The sequence below is a fragment of the Capra hircus genome, assembly GCF_001704415.2.
Source record: "Capra hircus breed San Clemente chromosome X unlocalized genomic scaffold, ASM170441v1, whole genome shotgun sequence".
NCBI lineage: Eukaryota > Metazoa > Chordata > Mammalia > Artiodactyla > Bovidae > Capra > Capra hircus.
Genome location: NW_017189516.1, coordinates 17,056,179 through 17,077,113, shown reverse-complemented (window position 1 = coordinate 17,077,113; position 20,935 = coordinate 17,056,179). Strand labels below are relative to the sequence as shown.

General features: G+C 35.7%; 1 protein-coding gene across 1 annotated transcript in view; it reads right to left on the bottom strand.

The window, feature by feature from the left end:
* Positions 1-20,935, bottom strand: part of LOC102173723 (sodium/hydrogen exchanger 2-like) — a 90,534-nt gene that overhangs the window by 37,381 nt on the left and 32,218 nt on the right. Inside the window, exons 5-6 of the mRNA XM_005700627.1 lie at positions 16,880-17,076; positions 5,529-5,618 (exon numbers count right to left, since the gene is read on the bottom strand). Of these exons, the coding sequence (XP_005700684.1) occupies positions 5,529-5,618; positions 16,880-17,076 (287 nt within the window). The remainder of the gene's footprint in view (positions 1-5,528; positions 5,619-16,879; positions 17,077-20,935) is intronic.

The window sequence follows — 20,935 nt, the reverse complement described above, 5'->3', positions numbered from 1 at the left end:
AATAAATCATTCTTTGTAATGGGAATATCATGAGTAACATGTATAGGAGAAAATAAAGAACTTTATAAGAGATTTATGAAAAAAGAAGGTTGGCTAGATGTAGATCAAGAGTGGGGAAAGAAAGCAGTTATAAAAGGAATTTAAGTGCTAAGATTAAAAGTTTAATTTGACATAACATCACAATAAATAAACAATATATTTATGAAGAAATAATAAACCCAACTTGAGTGATATTCTATTGATACAAAATATCTTCATGAACTTTTCAAAAATGCCAGTGTCACAGAAAGTAACAAAAAGTTGAAAAACAGTGTTAGATTAAAGGTAACTGAAAGGATATGACAAATAAATGCAATGCATGATCCTAGATGAGGAGAAAAATACTATGAAGTATTGGAAAATTTGGAAAAATTGTGAATATGGAATTAAATTAGATAACACTACTGTTAAACTTTCTGAATTTGATAAACAATTGTGGTATGTACTAGAATGTCCTTTTACTTAAAAATATTAATACATGCTAAAACATTTAGAAGTGAATAATCAGGATGTCTGCAATCTAATTTCAAATCATTCAGCAAATGACAATAATAATATGTACCAACGTAGATAGAGAGTGGTAAAACAAATGTGGCAAATGCAACAGAGAGTCAAGGTAAATGGTATATACATATTCATTGAACTGGGTTTGAAATCTGTACACTTGACATCTTTAAAATTAAAAGTTGAAAAAGAAAATAAAATTTGACTTGGTCCTATAAATTGGCTATATTATGTTTTATCAATATAACATATATTTCACAGTCATTAAAACTCATCCATATGTTAGGAATAACACAGGAAAAATATGATTTTCACTAAAAATAACCTAAAATATCTTTCAATTATAATAAAATTATCAATAAATGCTTATTTTACAACTTGGGCAATTAGCTATTAAAATTTGAAAGAAGAATGTAATCAGTTGAGCTAATCATGCTTATCTGTATATGTTCTTAGGCACATGCATGTGTGCTAAGTGGCTTCAGTCGTGTCCAACTCTTTGCAGCTCTATGGACCATAGTCCATCAGGCTCCTCTGTCCATTGGATTCTCCAGGCAAGAATACTGCAGTGGCTTGTCATTCCCTTCTCTAGGGGATCTTTGCACCCCGGGGATTGAACCCATGTCTCTTATGTCTCCTGCATTGGCAGGTGGGTTCTTTACCACTAGGGCCACTGGGAAGCCCTCTTAGGCACATAATTATTAATAAAACAAGTATTTTACATATAAAAAGCCATCATATGTGCAGAAAATGTATCCCAGAATATTACAGTCTGTGCCATATTGAAGTTAAAGGTAAGGTAGACAAACTAGCCTTTCCCTTTGACAAAAATTTCCCCAATTTTTCCATATTAATAAAAATAAGAATATCTTGATAGGATTCTTAATGTTCTCTGTATTTCAATATTCCTATTGCTACATTATATAAAAGCCCATCCAAGATAAGCAAAAAAAAAAAAATCTATTTCTATAACAAGACAAAAGCAAGTGATAAAGTTCACATCTTTACATTTCTCTGATATTCTCCTTACTTCTAATGAAGAAATTAGGCATTTATGTCTAAACTCTAGGTAATTTTGAAACTCTATGTCAAAGAGTATATTTTGCAATTTGAATATAGAAATTTTTAACTTTCTCAATCTTTGGTGGTATATTAAAAACTCCACCAAAGGCTAAAATATCCCAAGAAAAATTTTCCAACTACATAAGGATTAACAAACAAAAAATCAACTCAGCTCCTGGATAATTTAGTCTAGAATTAGAATCAATATGTTAAACAAACCCAAAACACTTATAATTTACAGTTAAAAACATTCATAATTCATAGGTTATTCAACCTGGATAGGCCTTCAGAGATAATGTAAACAGCCATTCAAATTTACTGATTAGGAAACCAAGTGCACAAAAAAAGTTAAAATACTTTCCTAAGAGAATGTGGGAAGCTTCACAGTAACAGAGTGAAAGGTTGCTGCTGCAAGCTTTGTGTTACATCAGGAATTGTGACCTCCAGAGGAGAGAATTTCTATTGGGGGTCAAAGATGAGGCTTGACTACTTGGAGCTATTTTTTTTATTAAAGCATAACAGAGATAGGGAAAGCTTCTGACATAGAGATCAGAAAGGAACAGAAAGAATGCCCCATTGCTAGTTTTTAGCAAGGTGTTTTATGGCTGTTCAGTTCAGTTCAGTCACTCAGTCGTGTCTGACTCTTTGCGACCCCATCAACTGCAGCACGCCAGGCCTTCCCCTCCATCACCAAATCCCGGAGATCACTCAGACTCACGTCCATCGAGTCAGTGGTGCCATCCAGCCATCTCATCCTCTGTTGTCCCCTTCTCCTCCTGCCCCCAATCCCTCCCAGCATTAGAGTCTTTTCCAATGAATCAACTCTTCACATAAGGTGGCCAAAGTATTGGAGTTTCAGCTTTAGCATCATTCCTTGCAAAGAAATCCCAGGGCTGATCTCCTTCAGAATGGACTGGTTGGATCTCCTTGCAGTCCAAGGGACTCTCAAGAGTCTTCTCCAAAACCACAGTTCAAAAGCATCAATTCTTCGGCGCTCAGCCTTCATCACAGTCCAACTCTCACATCCATATATGACTACTGAAAAAACTACAGCCTTGACTAGATGGACCTTTGTTGTCAAGTAATGTCTCTGCTTTTGAATATGCTATCTAGGTTGGTCATAACTTTCCTTCCAAGGAGTAAGCGTCTTTTAATTTCCTGGCTGCAGTCACCATCTGCAGTGATTTTGGAGGCCGAAAAAATAAAGTCAGACACTGTTTCCACTGTTTCCCCTTCTATTTCCCATGAAGTGATGGGACCTGATGCCATGATCTTTATTTTCTGAATGTTGAGCTTTAAGCCAACTTTTTCATTCTCCTCTTTCACTTTCATCAATAGGTTCTTCAGTTCCACTTCACTTTCTGTCATAAGGGTGGTGTTATCTGCATATCTGAGGTTATTGATATTTCTACTGGCAATCTTGACCCCAGCTTGTGCTTCTTCCAGCCCAGCGTTTCTAATGATGTACTCTGCATAACAGTTAAATAAGCAGGGTGACAATATACAGCCTTGACGTACTCCTTTTCCTATTTGGAACCAGTCTGTTGTTCCATGTCAAGTTCTAATTCTTGCTTCCTGACCTGCATACAGATTTCTCAAGAGGCAGGTCAGGTGGTCTGGTATTCCCATCTCTTTCAGAATGTTCCACAGTTTCTGGTGATCCACACAGTCAAAGGCTTTGGCGTAGTCAATAAAGCAGAAATAGATATTTTTCTGGAACTCTCTTCCTTTTTCCATGATCCACTGGATGTTGGCAATTTGATCTCTTGTTCCTCTGCCTTTTCTAAAACCAGCTTGAACATTTGGAAATTCATGATTCACACACTGCTGAAGTCTGGCTTGGAGAATTGTGAGCATTACTTTACTAGCATGTGAAATAAGTGCAATTGTGCAGTAGTTTGAGCATTCTTTGGCATTGTCTTTCTTTGGGATTGAAATGAAAACTGATCTTTTCCAGTCCTTCGGCCACTGCTGAGTTTTCCAAATTTGCTGGCATATTTCACAGCATCTTCTTTCAGGATTTGAAATAGCTCAACTGGATTTCCATCACCTCCACTAGTTTTTTTATAGTGATGATTTCTAAGGCTCACTTGACTTCACATTCCAGGATGTCTGGCTCTAGGTGAATGTGAGTGATTACACCATCGTGGTTATCTGTATCATGAAGATCTTTTGTGTACAGTTCTGTGTATTCCTGCCACCTCTTCTTAATATCTTCTGCTTCTGTTAGGTTCATACCATTTCTGTCCTTTATCGAGTCCATCTTTGCATGAAATGTTCCCTTGATATCTCTAATTTTCTTGAAGAGATCTCTAGTCTGTCTTATTCTATTGTTTTCCTCTATTTCTTTGCATTGATCACTGAGGAAGGCTTTCTTATCTCTCCTTGCTATTCTTTGGAACTCTGCATTCATATGCTTGTATCTTTCCTTTTCTCCTTTGCTTTTCACTTCTCTTCTTTTGCAGCTATTTGCAAGGCCTCCCCAGACAGCCATTTTGCTTTTATGCATTTATTTTCCATGGGGATGGTCTTGATCCTTGTCTCCTATACAATGTCACGAACCTCTGCCCATAGTTCATCAGGCACTCTATCTATCAGATCTAGTCCCTTAAATCTATTTCTCACTTCCATTGTATAATCATAAGGGATTTGATTTAGGTCATAGAAAGCTATTAACCAGATAAGAGAGACGCTTCAAGGCTGAGGGATTTTCACCAGGCCCCCTCCCACAATATGCATTTTTGAGATAGGAGGTACCATATCATCCCTTGACCATAAAACAATTGGCATGAATACTGGTTTGTTGAGCCATTCTCATCCCAAGGTTTGAGAAAAGGAAAGGTCTTAGGCGGAACCATTTTGAAGAAAGGCAGATTCCAAAGTGAATGCATAGTTTCATTAACATAGTTTAAGAAAAACATTTCCATAAGAAAAATACATTGGTTAGCTCAAGGCAGAACCAGGTGTCTTCAACACAGAATTAAAAGAAGCCTCTTTTAATTTTGTATAGAGAAGGAAGAAATGTCTGCCATTGGGCTTCCCTGGTGGCTCAGTTGGCAAAGAATCCCCCTGCAATGTGGGAGACCTTGATTCGATCTCTGGGTTAGGAAGATCTCCTGGAGAAGGGACTAGGCTACCCACTCCAGTATTCAGGCCTGGAGAATCCATGAACTGTATAGTCTATGGGATCGCAAAGAGTTGGACATGACTGAGTGACTTTCACTTGCACTTGCAGTTTATTTCCTCCTGCCTCTTGGGGGTCTACAGCTTTCTTTTCTGTTACTCTCTCAAGAGCAAATGCTAACATTCAGACTTTCATTGTTCTTATCACTTATCAAAAGAACTGATTGACTGATTTTCATTTTTTTTGTTTTTAATTTTTTAAATTTTAAAATCTTTAATTCTTACATGTGTTCCCAAACATGAACCCCCCTCCCACCTCCCTCCCCACAACATCTCTCTGGGTCATCCCCATGCACCAGCCCCAAGCATGCTGCACCCTGTGTGATTGACTGATTTTCAAATTACAGATTGTTACAATATAACAAATGTGTGCATGCATGTGTGCTCAGTTGCCTCAGTCATGTCTGACTCCTTGAAACCCTATGAACTTCAGCCCACCAAGTTTCTCAGTCCATGGAATTCTCCAGGCAAGAATACTGGAGTGGGTTGTCATGCCCTCCTCCAGGGGAATTTCCCAACCCAGGAATTGAATACACATTTTCTGCATCTTCTGCATTGCAGGCAGATTCTTTACCCACTGATCCACCTAGGAAGCCCAATATAATAAATACCTATTCAGAAAATCACATCTCCTTTTGTTACAGAAATTCAAGTATAAAAAGATCTAACATGTAAAGACCTAATATACAAGGGTTAGTTCCAGTCAACAGGATGACATACATGATATATAGATATCTTACCCGAATGAGAATTTGTTCACTCACAGTTGGAGAGGTCTCTCCTCTTTTTGTCACATCTAATAAGTCAACAAGAGGACGAATAGTCATTCCCTACAAAATGAAAAACAAAAAGCTAAATTTCTTTTGTATGAAATTAGTGCTTGAAGCTAGAAAGAAAAACACCAATACAGTAGACTAATGCATATATATGGAATTTAGAAAGATGGTAATGATAACCCTGTATGTGAGACAGCAAAAGAGACACAGATGTATGGAACAGTCTTTTGGACTCTGTGGAAGAGGGTGAGGGTGGGATGCTTTGGGAATGACATGGAAACATGTGTAATATCATATAAGAAACGAATTGCCAGTCCAGGTTCTATATAGGATCCTTGGGGCTGGTGCACTGGGATGACCCAGAGGGCTGATACGGGGAGGGAGGTGGGAGGGGGGTTCAGGATGGGGAACACGTGTACGCCCGTGGTGGATTCATGTTTATGTCACTATTATACAATAGTGTAAAGTAATTAGACTCCAATTAAAATAAATAAATTTAAATTAAAAAAAAAGAAAGAAATTAGTGCTTGAATATTTCCCTGGTGTGTCTCTGTGTGTGTCTATGTGTGGTTTAAGACACATATTCACAGGTGTCTTAAACTGGCCATGACAAAAATTTAAAACTTTTTCTTAAAATTCAGAAGGATCATTGGTCTAACACTAGAGGGATGTGCTGTGATTTTCCCTTATAAGGATCAATCAGGAGTATATATTGTTGACAAAAATGTGGGCCATTTTTTAAAAACCTGAAAAAAATCTACTACTATATTTCAAAATCAGAAAGTGCTTAAATCACAGAGCCAAAATGCTGCAAGAGATTTTCATTTCAATTATTGCCAAATACCTCTGGTATATAACTTTGTCTTTATTATTCGTGATCCCTGGATAAGAGAATGGCAACCCACTCCAGAATTGTTGCCTGGAGAATCCCCATGGACAAAGGAGCCCGGTGGGCTACAGTCCATGGAGTCACAAAGAGTCAGACATAACTGAATGAATAAACACACAATGAGAATAAGCTTGTAAAAGAAACAGAGAAAGAGAAACCAGAGAAGTAAGAGGAGAATCAGGAAGTCAGTTGTCACAAAAAACAAAAAGAATATTTCAAGAATGTGGGAGTTTGACTTGTGTAATCTCTGGGAAAGCTCAAGTGAAATGAGAATGGCAAATAACCATTAGTAACCCAGAGATGGGAGCAACAAAGTTTTATGTGGTCAAGGGAGAACATTATTTTAGTGTAGTTGTAGTGTGTTTTAAGTAGGAGTTGCTTGAGCCTGTTTAAAGTTGATGGGAAGAATCTAGCTGAGAAGAGTGTAAATATACATGAGAGAAAATAAATGATTGAAAACACAAGACAAAAAAGGAATAGATTACAGAGGATAACTTGAGATAGAAACCCCCAGCTCTATTATAAGAAACAAAAAGAAGAGGTTAGGAACAGATACAGTTATGTTGGGAAGTTAAAGGCTCTTCCGTGGATGACTACTGTAAGCCAAGTTGCTCTTTGCAGAGTTCTCTTTCTTTAGCTTTGTTTTGTCTTTTTAAACCAAAGTATGGTTGAATGCAAAATAAGAGAAGATGAGATTTGCCCTGGGATCTACATTTGGAAACAAGGACTTTAATAAAGTGTTATGAACTGAAGTAAGAAATCTAAAGTGGAATATAGAAAAACCTGGCTGCAAATAAATAAAATCTACTGTTTTCAAATGAGCTTCCACACTACTTAGTCAATTTAAAAATATTTTGTAAAAGCATTCCCATGAGGGTTCTATTTTTACCTTATTTCAAAAATATGGAAAGAAGCAGGTAATAATTTTCATTAATGTTAAGGTTGCAACTTAAAAGAATCTCAGGGGTGTCCTAGTTCTTCATCAACTCTTCAGCACTTCTCAATGACAAAAATGCCTTACCGTGGGCCTGATTGCTTTATCACACCAAATAAGCATGCCACCCCAAAAGCTTCCTCTCCAATTTGGAGCTATGCAATATTTTGTAAATGCATATGAATTGCTCAAAGTCAGGTGATCATCTTATTCACACGGTTTTCATAAATAATTTCACATAATTCCTGCTTTTTAGATGATATTTCAGTTATGCAATTCCACTAAATTCATTCTGACATTTAAAAAAATCACCATACAATGCGTTCATGGGATATAACTGTATCCTTTAACAGTGTTTATCACAGACAGAAAGCTTCCCACCATGAGCAGATCTGTCCAATGACCTGTCTTTGAAAGGCTGACTCCATGTTCGCATTTTTAAACACTTTTACATGACTCTCCATCTTCATTTAACTTAATTCATTCTACTCAGTCTACCATGGATAGATCAAAATTAATGCTTTTTTTTTGCATTTTTTCTTTGTTCTTTATTTAAATTTATTAACATGTACATAGTGTCCAAAATCATTATAGTACTTGATTACAACTTTATCTTTTTTTTTAATTTTTATTTTTACTTTATTTTACTTTACAATACTGTATTGGTTTTGCCATACATTGACATGAATCCGCCATGGGTGTACATGTGTTCCCAATCCTGAACCCCCCTCCCACCTCCCTCCCCATATCATCTCTCTGGGTCATCCCAGTGCACCAGCCCCAAGCATCCTGTATCTTGTATCAAACATAGACTGGCGATTCGTTTCTTACATGATAGTATACATGTTTCAGTGCCATTCTCCCAAATCATGCCACCCTCTCCCTCTCCCACAGAGTCAATGAGGTGTATGAAACTGGAGCTGATTATACAGAGTGAAGTAAGCCAGAAAGAAAAACACCAACACAGTATGCTAACATATATATATGGAATTTAGAAAGATGGTAATGATAACCCTGTATGCAAGACAGCAAAAGAGACACAGATGTATAGAAAATTAATGCTTTTAAAATAAAGGTGTCAAACCAAACTGACTCAGTGACATCTCCTCTTATAACTCATTTTATGTATTTTGTACTATTATACTCTGGTCTTTTAAAGATGTAGAATAGTTGAGAGACAAAATTTTATTCTTTATGTTTGAATCTCTGTAGTAAATCATATATATGGTTAAGTGAAGCTTGAGTAAATCAATAAAAATCATGGTTTAAAAAATAGTCTTGATTTCAAACCTCTACTACAAATGTTCATAACTTATATTCATACTCCATATTAACTTTTATTTACTATTTATTCATTTATTTCCTTGCTTCAGAAATTTATTGCACATTTCATTGGGGCACACTAGTAGACTGAGTATATAGTGGTGAATAATTTATATTTATTTCCTGCATTCATGGAATTCAGTTTAGCAAGGAGACAGACATCACCCAAGTGGAGAAGAGTATGGTTAAAAGATAGATTATTGTTGCTATGCTTTAGTTGCTAAGTTGTATCCAACTCTTTCATGACCCCATAGTCGGTAGCAAACCAAGTTCCTCTGCCCATTGGATTTCCCAGGCAAGAATGCTGAATGGGTTGCCATTCCCTTCCCCAGAGGATCTTCCCAACCCAGAAATCAAACTCACATCTCCTTCAATGGCAGATGGATTCTTTACCACTGAGCCCCTTGGAGAAGGAAATGGCAACCCACTCCAGTATTCTTGCCTAGGAAATCCCATGGACAGAGGAGCCTGACAAGCTACAGTCCATGGAGTGGCAAAAGAGTTGGACACAAATTAGCAACCCCACCCAAAAAAAGAAAAAAAGAAAAACAGATAGATGATAGATATAGTGATACATTCTATGAAAATGTCCAAAACAGTAAGCCCAAAATGGAGATGTTTATAATAAGCCCCACACCATCAAACCAAGGCTTAATTTAATTACAGTTTCTGCTCTTCCAGAAATGAAATCAAACATACTTACATAGAGTGGTCTGGGAATTCTTCTCTGAGGAGGCTGTACATAGCTGAGGATTGAAACATGAAAAGAAGATGGACACGCAAGGAACTTAGGAGATAGTGTTTTGGGGAAAGTGAATGACATGTTGGAAGAAGAAAAAGTTTGTCAAGGTTGATGCAGTTCAAGAGGCTTAAAACACAGTGAACAAGGTGGAGAATGGCCACAAAACATGGCGTTTTAAAGGTAGACATGAGCCATACTTGTTAGAGATAGCTTATAGTCATGCTAAGTGTTTTGGAATTTATTAAAAGTCAAAAAAGAGCCAATAAAGGAATTTTGGAAGGTGTGTAATACAATTTGTGTTTTAAAAATATTGCTTTTGATTTTGTGGGAATAATAGATTAAAAGAGGAAAGGAAAATGGAAAATTTTAAGGCAGTTTAGGAAACGTGATGGCAACTTGGACTAAGATGATGGCAATGGTAATAGAGAATAGCACAAAGATTCCACAAGAAGATAGATATGAGAATACTCATGAAAATACCATTTTAAAAATTAAAAAGAAAAGCTTTATCAACTGAAAGGACAATTAATAAATAAATTGGTATATAATCATAAAATGTAGTATGGTAGAGCACTGACAATTAATGAGCTACAGCTACTCACAACTATATAAATAAATATTAGTAACAAAATGTTAATGTTAATAGACCAAAAAATTCCAGAAGGCTATATGCAAAACATGGTTGGATGAGATGGAGAGAGGATGAGATGGTTGGATGGCATCACCAACATAATGGACATGAGTTTGAGTAGGCTCCATGAGCTGGTGATGGACAGGGAAGCCTGGCATGCCGCAGTCCATGGGGTTGCAAAGAGGCGGACATGACTGAGCTGAACTGAACTGAACATGCAAAACATACATATACACACCCCAATAGACACTTTTTATATAGTTAAAAAATAATTTAAACTGATCAATATATTATTTATGTGTGTGTCTATGTGTATAATATGTGATTTCAAGAAGCATTTTTTAATAGACAAGAGAATAATAAATGATTTATTCAGGATATCAGTCACCTGTAAAGAGAGAGAGAGAGATGAAAGAAAACAGGATAGTGCATGGCATAGATTATTATTAACTTTCTTGGGTTTAGTGCTGGGCTCACAGCTGTTAGAAGTATTGAGTGAATGAATGAATGAATAAATGAATGTCAAGAGTTGGACACAATTGAGTGACTAACACTTTCACTTTCTTTCAGCACGCTCTCCAGGTGGCTCAGACTATAAAGAATCTGCTTGTAATGCAGGAGACCAGAGAAGGAAATGGCAACCCATTCAAGTATTCTTGCCTGAATAATTCCATGAACATAGGAGTCTGGCAGGCTACAGTCCATGCGGTCACAAAGAGTCGGATATGACTGAGTAACTAACACTTTCTCTTTCTTTCACTGGGTCAATGATTCAAATTGGTGTTGGTGTTGTGAATCAAAATATATCATTAATACAATTTTGTATATCTAAAATTTTTTAATCAAGTACATATATTGAAGATATAAAAGAAAATCCCCCAAAAAATAAAAAAATAAAAAAATAGATATCTAAAAAAATAAAAACCAAAGGGCTTGATGTGAGGGATAAGTAAAAAGAAATGATCAAATATGTAGTCTACATTTCTGTAGAATGTCTTTGTAAGTGGGTAGATGACAGTGTCATTTACTAAGATAGAAGAAAAACAGATTAGGATCAGATTTATCCTTTGTAGACATATTGGCTAGTGGACAAAAAAATAAATACTACCTGCCCTTCCAATAAACAATGAATGTTTCCTGCCACCAGCCTTTGCAGTCATCCTCAAAGTTATGCCCTTAGGGGAATTCAGAATGGAAAAACAAAAACAAAAACAAAACAAAACAGGACACTGCCCATGGAAAGTTAAGATTCATATCTAACGAATAATTTCAATGCACTCAGTCTCTTACATCTTCTCATATATAAAAAGCACTGAAATTATTAACTTGAGATGTTTGGTTTTTGTAATTAGCAATGTTTTTATGTTGGACAACATGCTTTTTTTTTTTTTTTTTCCCAGCAAAAGCTCCTATATATCCTGGCTCCTTTCTTACCACTTTTTAACACTTTCTCAGAGGTATCTGAGAGGCTTTTTCCCAGGCTATAGTCCTCAGTAAGCTCACTAAATAAAACGAAACTCACAATTTTTAGTTGTGGTTGTCGTTGTTGTTTTTTTTTCCCCAGTTCACAGCTGTGATGTTCTTATGAGACATCCAAGTGTAAGTATCACATAATAGTTGAATGCAAATATCTAGACCTCAGAGTAGATAGCTGAGCTGGAGACAAACATTTAGAAGTCATCAGAATTTATATTGTACTTGGAAGCCATGAAAATGAATATAAACATCTAATGAAAAAGTATAGTGAGAATTGAATGTCCAGGACCTAATACTAAAGAACTCTCATATTTAGAGACCCAACAGAAAAGGATCATCCAGCAAATTCCCAGAAAGACAGAAACACTAGGAGGGTATGATGTTAAGAAAAGTAAAAAGAGAAAGCATTTTAAGAAAGAAGTTTTAAACTGTATAAAACTCTGCTGACAAGTTTTATAATGTTAGGAAAAAGAATTGTCATAACTTAGGATTTTGATGGTCTCCTGCATTGCAGGAAGATTCTTTACTATATGAACTACCAGGAAAGCCCTTTTGGAAGCCAGAAGAGACCTTTTGCAAAGAATAATTTTGGTGGAACAGTGAGGGCAGAATCCAAAATGTAGGTAAGCAGAACTGATAAATTGACACAACGTGTGAAGATAACTTAAGTGTGCTCAGTCATAGTGATAATAACAATATCATCTTATAAATACAATGTCTTTTAAATTTATATTACTTTTTAATCTTTATAACAAAACAGCCCTGAAAGATAAGTCCTGTATCCTTTTTCTACAAAAAAAAAAAAAAAAAAAAAAGAATACTGAGTAATCATTTAAATGTCTGAGATTAGAAAGCTCATCTGGAATGAAGTTGTGAATAGCAACTAGGTCTTCTGATTTCAACTTTAGTACACCTTTCCCCTCAAGAAGAATACTGGGGTAAAAATGGCCAAATCAGAATATCTCCAGTATTTCACAGAAGAAAAACAACAACATGTTCTACTGATCATGGGCCAGGCACTCATTTACCTGAAGCATATCATGGCAATTTTATCAATATCTAAGAAAAAAAAAGATATATATATATATATATATATATATATATATATATATATATATATGTATATAGTGTACTTTTGCTCTTTTCTCCCTAGTGGGACTTCATTCTCAAACAAAATTTAAATTTCTGCAAATATTTTCACCACTAGATGGTACTAGAATAACATGAGAAGTTCTCCAATGTACAATTTGTCTACAACTGCAATATCCCTCCAAAACACCTAAACTCTTCAAATGGATTATAGTATTAATCAATGGTCAAACAAGAGATGTCAAGAGTGAATGTTGACATTCTAGGAATCAGCGAACCAAAATGGACTGGAAGGGGTGAATTTAGCTCAGATGACCATTATATCTACTACTGCAGGCAGGAATCCCTCAGAAGAAATGGAGTAGCCATCATGGTCAACAAAAAACTCCAAAATGCATTACTTGGATGCAATCTCAAAAACGACAGAATGATCTCTGTTCATCTCCAAGGCAAACCATTCAATATCACTGTAATCCAAATCTACGCCCCAACCAGTAATGCTGAAGGAGCTGAAGTTGAACTGTTCTATGAAGACCTACAAGACCTTTTAGAACTAACACCCCAAAAAGATGTGCTTTTCATTATAGGGGACTGGAATGCAAAAGTAGGAAGTCAAGAAACTCCTGGAGAAACAGGCAAATTTGGCCTCAGAATGCAGAAAGAAGAAGGGCAAAGACTAATAGAGTTTTGCCAAGAAAATGCACTGCTCATAGCAAAACCCTCTTCCAACAACACAAAAGAATACTCCACACATGGACATCACTATATGGTCAACACCAAAATCAGATTGATTATATTCTTTGCAGCCAAGATGGAGAAGCTCTATACAGTCAACAAAAACATGATCAGGAGCTGACTGTGGCTCAAATCATGAACTCCTTTTTACAAAATTCAGATTCAAATTGAAGAAAGTAGGGAAAACTGCTAGACCATTCAGGTATGATCTAAATCAAATCCCTTATGATTATACAATGGAAGTGAGAAATAGATTTAAGGGCCTAGATCTGATAGATAGAGTGCCTGTTGAACTATGGAATGAGGTTCGTGGCATTGTACAGGAGACAGGGATCAAGACCATCCCCATGGAAAAGAAATGCCAAAAAGCAAGTTGGCTGTCTGTGGAGGCCTTACAAATAGCTGTGAAAAGAAGAGAAGTGAAAAGCAAAGGAGAAAAGGAAAGATATAAGCATCTGAATGCAGAGTTTCAAAGAATAGCAAGAAGAAATAAGAGAGCATTCTTCAGGGATCTGTGCAAAGAAATAGAGGAAAAGAACAGAATGGGAAAGACTAGAGATCTCTTCAAGAAAATTAGAGATATCAAGGGAACATTTCATGCAAAGATGGGCTTGATAAAGGACAGAAATGGTATGGACCTAACAGAAGCAGAAGATATTAAGAAGAGGTGGCAAGAATACACAGAAGAACTGTACAAAAAAGATCTTCATGACCCAGATAATCACGGTGGTGTGATCACTAATCTAGAGCCAGACATCCTGGAATGTGAAGTCAAGTGGGCCTTAGAAACCATTACTACAAACAAAGCTAGTGGAGGTGATGGAATTCCAGTTGAGCTGTTTCAAATCCTGGAAGATGATGCTGTGAAAGTGCTGCACTTAATATGCCAGCAAATTTGGAAAACTCAGCAGTGGCCAGAAGACTGGAAAAGGTCAATTTTAATTCCAATCCCAAAGAAAGGCAATGCCAAAGAATACTCAAACTACTGCACAATTGCACTCATCGCACATGCTAGTAAACTAATGCTCAAAATTCTCCAAGCCAGGCTTCAGCAATATGTGAACCTTGAACTTCCTGATGTTTGAGCTGGTTTTAGAAAAGGCAAAGAAACCAGAGATCAAATTGCCAATATCCGATAGATCATGGAAAAAGCAAGAGAGTTCCAGAAAAACATCTATTTCTGCTTTATTGATTATGCAAAGCCTTTGACTGTGTGGATCACAATAAACTGTGGAAAACTCTGAGAGAGATGGGAATACCAGACCACCTGACCTGCCTCTTGAGAAATCTGTATGCAGGTCAGGAAGCAAGAGTTAGAACTGGACATGGAACAACAGTCTGGTTCCAAATAGGAAAAGGAGTACGTCAAGGCTGTATACTGTCACCCTGCTTATTTAACTTCTATGCAGAGTACATCATAAGAAACAGTGGACTGGAAGAAACACAAGCTGGAATCAAGATTGCCGGTAGAAATATCAATAACCTCAGATATGCAGATGACACCACCCTTATGGCAGAAAGTGAAGAGGAACTAAAAAGCTTCTTGATGGAAGTGAAAGAGGAGAGCAAAAAAGTTGGCTTAAAGCTCAGCATTCACAAAACGAAGATCTTGGCATCCGGTCCCATCACTTCATGGAGAATAGATGGGGGAACCGTGGAAACAGTGTAAGACTTTATTTGGGGGGGGGGCTTCAAAATCACTGCAGATGGTGACTGCAGCCATGAAATTAAAAAACGCTTACTCCTTGAAACAAAAGTTATGACCAACATAGATAGCATATTTAAAAGCAGAGACATTACATTGCCGACTAATTTCTGCCTAGTCAAGGCTATGGTTTTTCCAGTAGTCATGTATGGATGTGAGTGTTGGACTGTGAAGAAGGCTGAGTGCTGAAGAATTGATGCTTTTGAACTGTGGTGTTGGAGAAGACTCTTGCGAGTCCCTTGGACTGCAAGGAGATCCAACCAGTCCATTTTGAAGGAGATCAGCCCTGGGATTTCTTTGCAAGGAATGATGCTAAAGCTGAAACTCCAGTCCTTTGGCCACCTGATGCAAAGAGTTGACTCATTGGAAAAGACTCTGATGTTGAGAGGGATTGGGGGCAGGAGGAGAAGGGGATGACAGAAGATGAGATGGCTGGATGGCATCACGGACTCGATGACCGTGAATCTGAGTGAACTCCAGGAATTGGTGATGGAGAGGGAGCTCTGGCGTGCTGCGATTCATGGGGTCGCAAAGAGTTGGACACGACTGAGCAACTGAACTGAACTGAACTAATCAATGGGAAAATGTAAATGTCAAAGATGACGTCTTTAGGAGTAAAATGCATTTGATTATTTGGAGGAAATGTAAAATCAAAGTAGACTATTAGAGAGCTTCCCTGGTGACTCAGACAGTCAAGAGTGTGCCTACAATGCAGGAGACCTGGGTTCAAACCCTGGGTCAGGAAGATCTCCTGGAGAAGGGAATGGCAACCCACTCCAATATTCTTGCCTGGAGAATTCCATGGACAGAGGAGCCGAGTTAGCCCCAGGCCATGCGGTTGCAAAGAATCAAGCATGACAGAGCGACTAACATTTCATTTCATTTCATTTCATGACTATTATTGATATAGTATCAGAGATATTAAGTAAGAACTCTAAAACATATAGGAATTGTAAGTTTATTCTTTAAAATGACTTCGTATTTTGAAGTAGTATTGTGCTACATGGTACATATTAAAGTGAAAATCAGTTAACCAGATAAAAGCACAATTTGATTTGGGACAGGTTTAATAAAATTCATTAAGTTTTAAATTAAGTTTATAAGTGCTCAATCTTAGTCAGTTGTTTACAAACAAAATAAAATATTCAAAACCTAAAGAATTATCTCACCCATTCTAGAGAAATAATTATTTTAAGGAGAAGCCTGCCAAATTCTCATCTTCCGACTTGTCTTCTCCCACTACATGAACACACACACACATATTCACCATCATCATTCTAGTTAAAACTTTTTAGCCAAAATTTGAAATACTATCTCATTAAGTTGCTGAATATGTTTTAAGATATTTTTCCAATATTCTTTTGGCCAACTGTATAAAATCAAACTGCAGTAAACTGGGGATTAAAAAGAAATGATGATATGGACAGGATAAAGAAAAAATTCAAGAGAAAAGCTTCTTTAGAATTAAATTCTTAAAGTATTTCATTCATTTCCTCCTCTGTACTCAACCCCAACCTTACCTTTTTAAGTAGCTAAAATGCAAGTTTTACTTGTAAAACTGTTGGTGTCAGCTACTTAAATAAATGGTACCTTCATCCATTCCCCTATTACTTTAAAAAGAAATATCTCAGCTTTGGCAAATGTTCTGTTTAAATTATTGTAGAGACTGTTTCACATGCTATAATTGTCTCTCCTAAATATAACTCAGTTCAAGACCTAGAAAGAGAATGTTGGACTATTCATATTCATCTAAGTGGAAGATTTCAAATTGTACTATTTTGTTTTGTTTACCTGAACAATAACAGTAAAGAGGATAACAACTGTGGTTGCTGCAATGAAGAGCTTCTTTCTGGAAAACTCTGGGAGCAGAAAAACAAGGGAGAAACAGATTGCTCCCCTCAGTCCTCCATAGGCTATAATAAATTGGTCCTTTCTGGTGACTGTATTCACATGACATTTGTTCACGAAGAAAGTCAGCACAAGAACGCCTAAATTTTTGAATAAGAAGAATACTTGAGTAATTAATCAACAGAAGGAAATGCTACAAATATAATAGTGTTAAACTAGATTGAAATTTTAAGGATTTGTGATGAATGATTTAAAAGCCTAAACAAGCTAAACTATTAAAAGATTTCCTCAGAGAGCTTTCTTTAAACAGCTACATTTTATTTTGTTTGTATTTTGGTTTTTCCTTTGATTCGTTTCTTTTTTTTTTTTTTTTAGAATGAAAGCAGTGCATTTCTCTTCTTTAGGGCTATGTGGACTAATCTGGGGCATTCTGCAAAATAGTCTCTACAAACAGAGGATAACATTTCTCTTCATAAATGCTAGTGAGTAGACCCAACTAGTGAACTAAATGTTAAGTACTGTGACCTGTGTTGGTTTTAATCTTTAATGAGCCAGGATTCCATATTCCTCAAGGCTTCAAAAACAAGATATTTTTTCCCCTGTTACCCAGAATCTAAAGTTCTGAGACTCAAGTCTCAGCCAAAGATTTTTACTTCTCACATTTGTTGGTAGTGTCAAAAAGTAGCCTTAAGCACAAGAGAAGTATTTCCTCATGTACCAGTACTATTTGAAGGGCGCCAGTTAAACCTTTGTCCCACAGATCTTACTCCCAGTGATTATGTTTTGAGAATCTTATTGTGAATGAGTTTAGCAGATAATTTACTTCAAGACCAGAAAGGCAAAATTCCTTGCCAAGTGGGCTGAAAGTGGGGACTCTTACACAAAATTTGAGCTGAAATAAGTTGGTCAGCAGACAATTTAGCCAAAATTGATTTGTTTGGAATAAATATCATATCCTCTTCACTGTAGTATGGTATTGGCAATTTGGAGAGCCATGGGAGGAGTCTTGCAGCCTCTGTATATGACTGAGAATCTTGGTTCATTTTTCTGTTTTTAAAAACATTTTAATTTAATAGATATATTTTAAATAGTGCCAGAAAACGAAAGCATAGTCAAACTATTAGAGCAGTCATAGTTAAATTAAAATAAATGAGAACTAAATCCACTGAAAGTTTAAGATATTTTAATTATCTTTTAAAAACTGTCTCTTTAGCTCTTTTAATTTTCTTTCATATTACTACAAAAGTAAAGGTAGCTTTTAGAGAAAAATATAAATATGCAAAGGAAGCATATAGCACCTATATTCCCACCCATCCAGAGAGAAGAATTCCTAACATTTTGAGTCTGTTTCCAAAGCCACACATGACTGTTTATATCATTATTTTTTCTAATAACTGCTTTATCTACACTTGAACATTTAAGATGTTCCAATGATGCTTAAATATATGTAATAAAATTTCTAATCAATCTTTTTCTGTATAGTTACCAGAATTCAAGGCTACTGACACTATATTTGAGACCAAGTTATCATTTTGATTAAATAGAAATTCATCCATCATATTTTGAGTCAAATTGCATTTTGGACAAGTGAGATGAATTGCTTCAGTCATATTGACATTGTCAGAATGCAAACTTTATAATTTTATTATTTATTCTATGTGGATTCCCAAACCAAAGGAATGAAAATATTCTGCTGAAACCTTCTAATTTAACAGACTTACAAAAAATATACATCATTTAATATAGCTAAAATCCAAAGGGGGGGAAAAAAACATGGCCTCCTATGGCCTGTATTCAGCTCATCTTTCCTCTGTCTATTTAGGCACAAAATTAACCTGAATCATGATGTCAGGCTTAAAGGAAGTACAGATACTTCATTGATTTATGATAAAGATTTTTTTCCTTTTCTCATACCAAATATAGCAATTATCTACATATTTTAATTTAGATATAAAATGGTATTAGACAGAGGATTTGTTTCATCTCATGAATTTTCACACAAAGTTTCAAAAGGGAGGGGATATATGTATACCTATTGCTGATTCATGTTGAGGTTTTACAGAAAACAGCAAAATTCTGTAAAGCAATTATCCTTCAATAAAAAATGAATAAATTTAAAAAAGCTAAATTTACAAATCTATAGAAATTCTGGTGTTCATCTTTAATGTTTGCTCTTACTAGGCCTTAAAATTTTACTACTCTTTTTTTTTTTAATTGAAATATACTTGATTTATAGTGTTGTGTTATTTTCTATTGCACAACAAAGTGATTCACTTATACACGTATATATATATATATATATATATATATATATTCTTTTTCATATCTTTTTCCCATTATGGTTTATTATAGGATATTGAATATAATTATCTGTATATACAGTAGGATGCTGTTGTTTATCTATTTTATATATAGTAGTTTGTATCTGCTAATCCCAAACTCCTGATTTATTCCTCTTCCCCCACTTTTCCCCTTTGGTAATTATAGATCTCTTTCTATGTCTGTGAGTCTGGTTCATAAAAAAGTTTATTTGTATCACATTTTAAATTCTACATTTAACTGATATCATATGATATAAATTAAGTATGATATAAACATACTAAACTTAGTATGATAACATCTAAGTCCATCCATGTTACTGCAAATAGATTTCATTCTCTTTTCTGGCTGAGCAGTATTCCATTGTATACATGTACCAAATCTTTATCCATCCATCTGTCAATAGACATTTATGTTGCTTCTATGTCTTGGCTATTATAAATAGTGCTGCAATGAACATTGGGGTGCATGTACCTTTTTGAATTATGGTTTTCTCCAGATATAGGCCCAGGAGTGGGATTGCTGGATCATATGATAGCTCTGTTTTTAGATTTCTAAGGAAACTTCATATCATTCTCCATAGTAGTTGTACCAATTTACATTCCCAGCAAAAGTGATTGAGTTCCCTTTTCTCAATCCCTTCTCCAGTAATTGTCATCTATAGATCTTTAATGATGGTCATTTTGACCAATGTGAAATGCTATCTCATTGTAGTTTTGATTGGTATTTCTCTAATAATTAGCATCCACTGACTCAATGGACATGAATTTGAGCAAACTCAGGGAGATAGTGGAGAACAGAGGAGCCTGGTGTGCTGCAGTCCATGGGGTGGCAAAGAATTGGACATGACTCAGCGACTGAACAACAACAATAATTAGCAATATTGATCATATTTTCATGTGTCTATTGTCCATATGCATGTCTTCTTTGGAGAAATGTCTATTTAGGTCTTCTGCCCATTTTTTTGATTGAGTTGTTTTTTGTCATTGAGTTGTACAAGCTGTTTGTATATTTTGGAAATTAATCCCTTGTCAGTCACACCATGTGCAAATATTTTCTCCCATTCCATAGATTGTTTTGTTTTGTTTATGGTTTCTTTTGCTGTGCAAAAGTTTCTAAATTTGATTCAGTTCCATTCATTTATTTCTGCTTTTATTTCTATTGCTTTGGGAGACTATAGGTCTTAACTTTTTATAGGAAAATATTTTCAGTTATTCTTGGCATTTTTGTTTCCATCAGCTATTTTTTATAGCACATGAGCACAAAGTAGACTTTTTGTTCAATTTTATTTAAAAAGACATTTAGATTAAAAATAATATTTTATAACTCTAGTGAGATTTTCCAGTGCGCTCAGAATAAATTAGAAATTGCCTTCTGTGAACTTGCATGACATTTAGCTTATAGTTTCACTGTTAGTGCCAACCTAAATACATTTCAATAGATAATAAAGCGTACTCTGGCCAGTCTTATTATCCATTCTTAAAATTACAAGCAAATGTGCCCTTCAGTGTTGCTGGGGTAATTTTCATAGTCTCCAAAGAAAAGTCTACAATGATTCTGTTCATGTGTTGAGGATGTGGAAAATGGAGATAGAAATGTCAAAAAATATGACAAACTATAAATTGTGTTTCTATACACACTACAACATGTAAGATTAAAGAGACAGCTTAATTTAAGTAA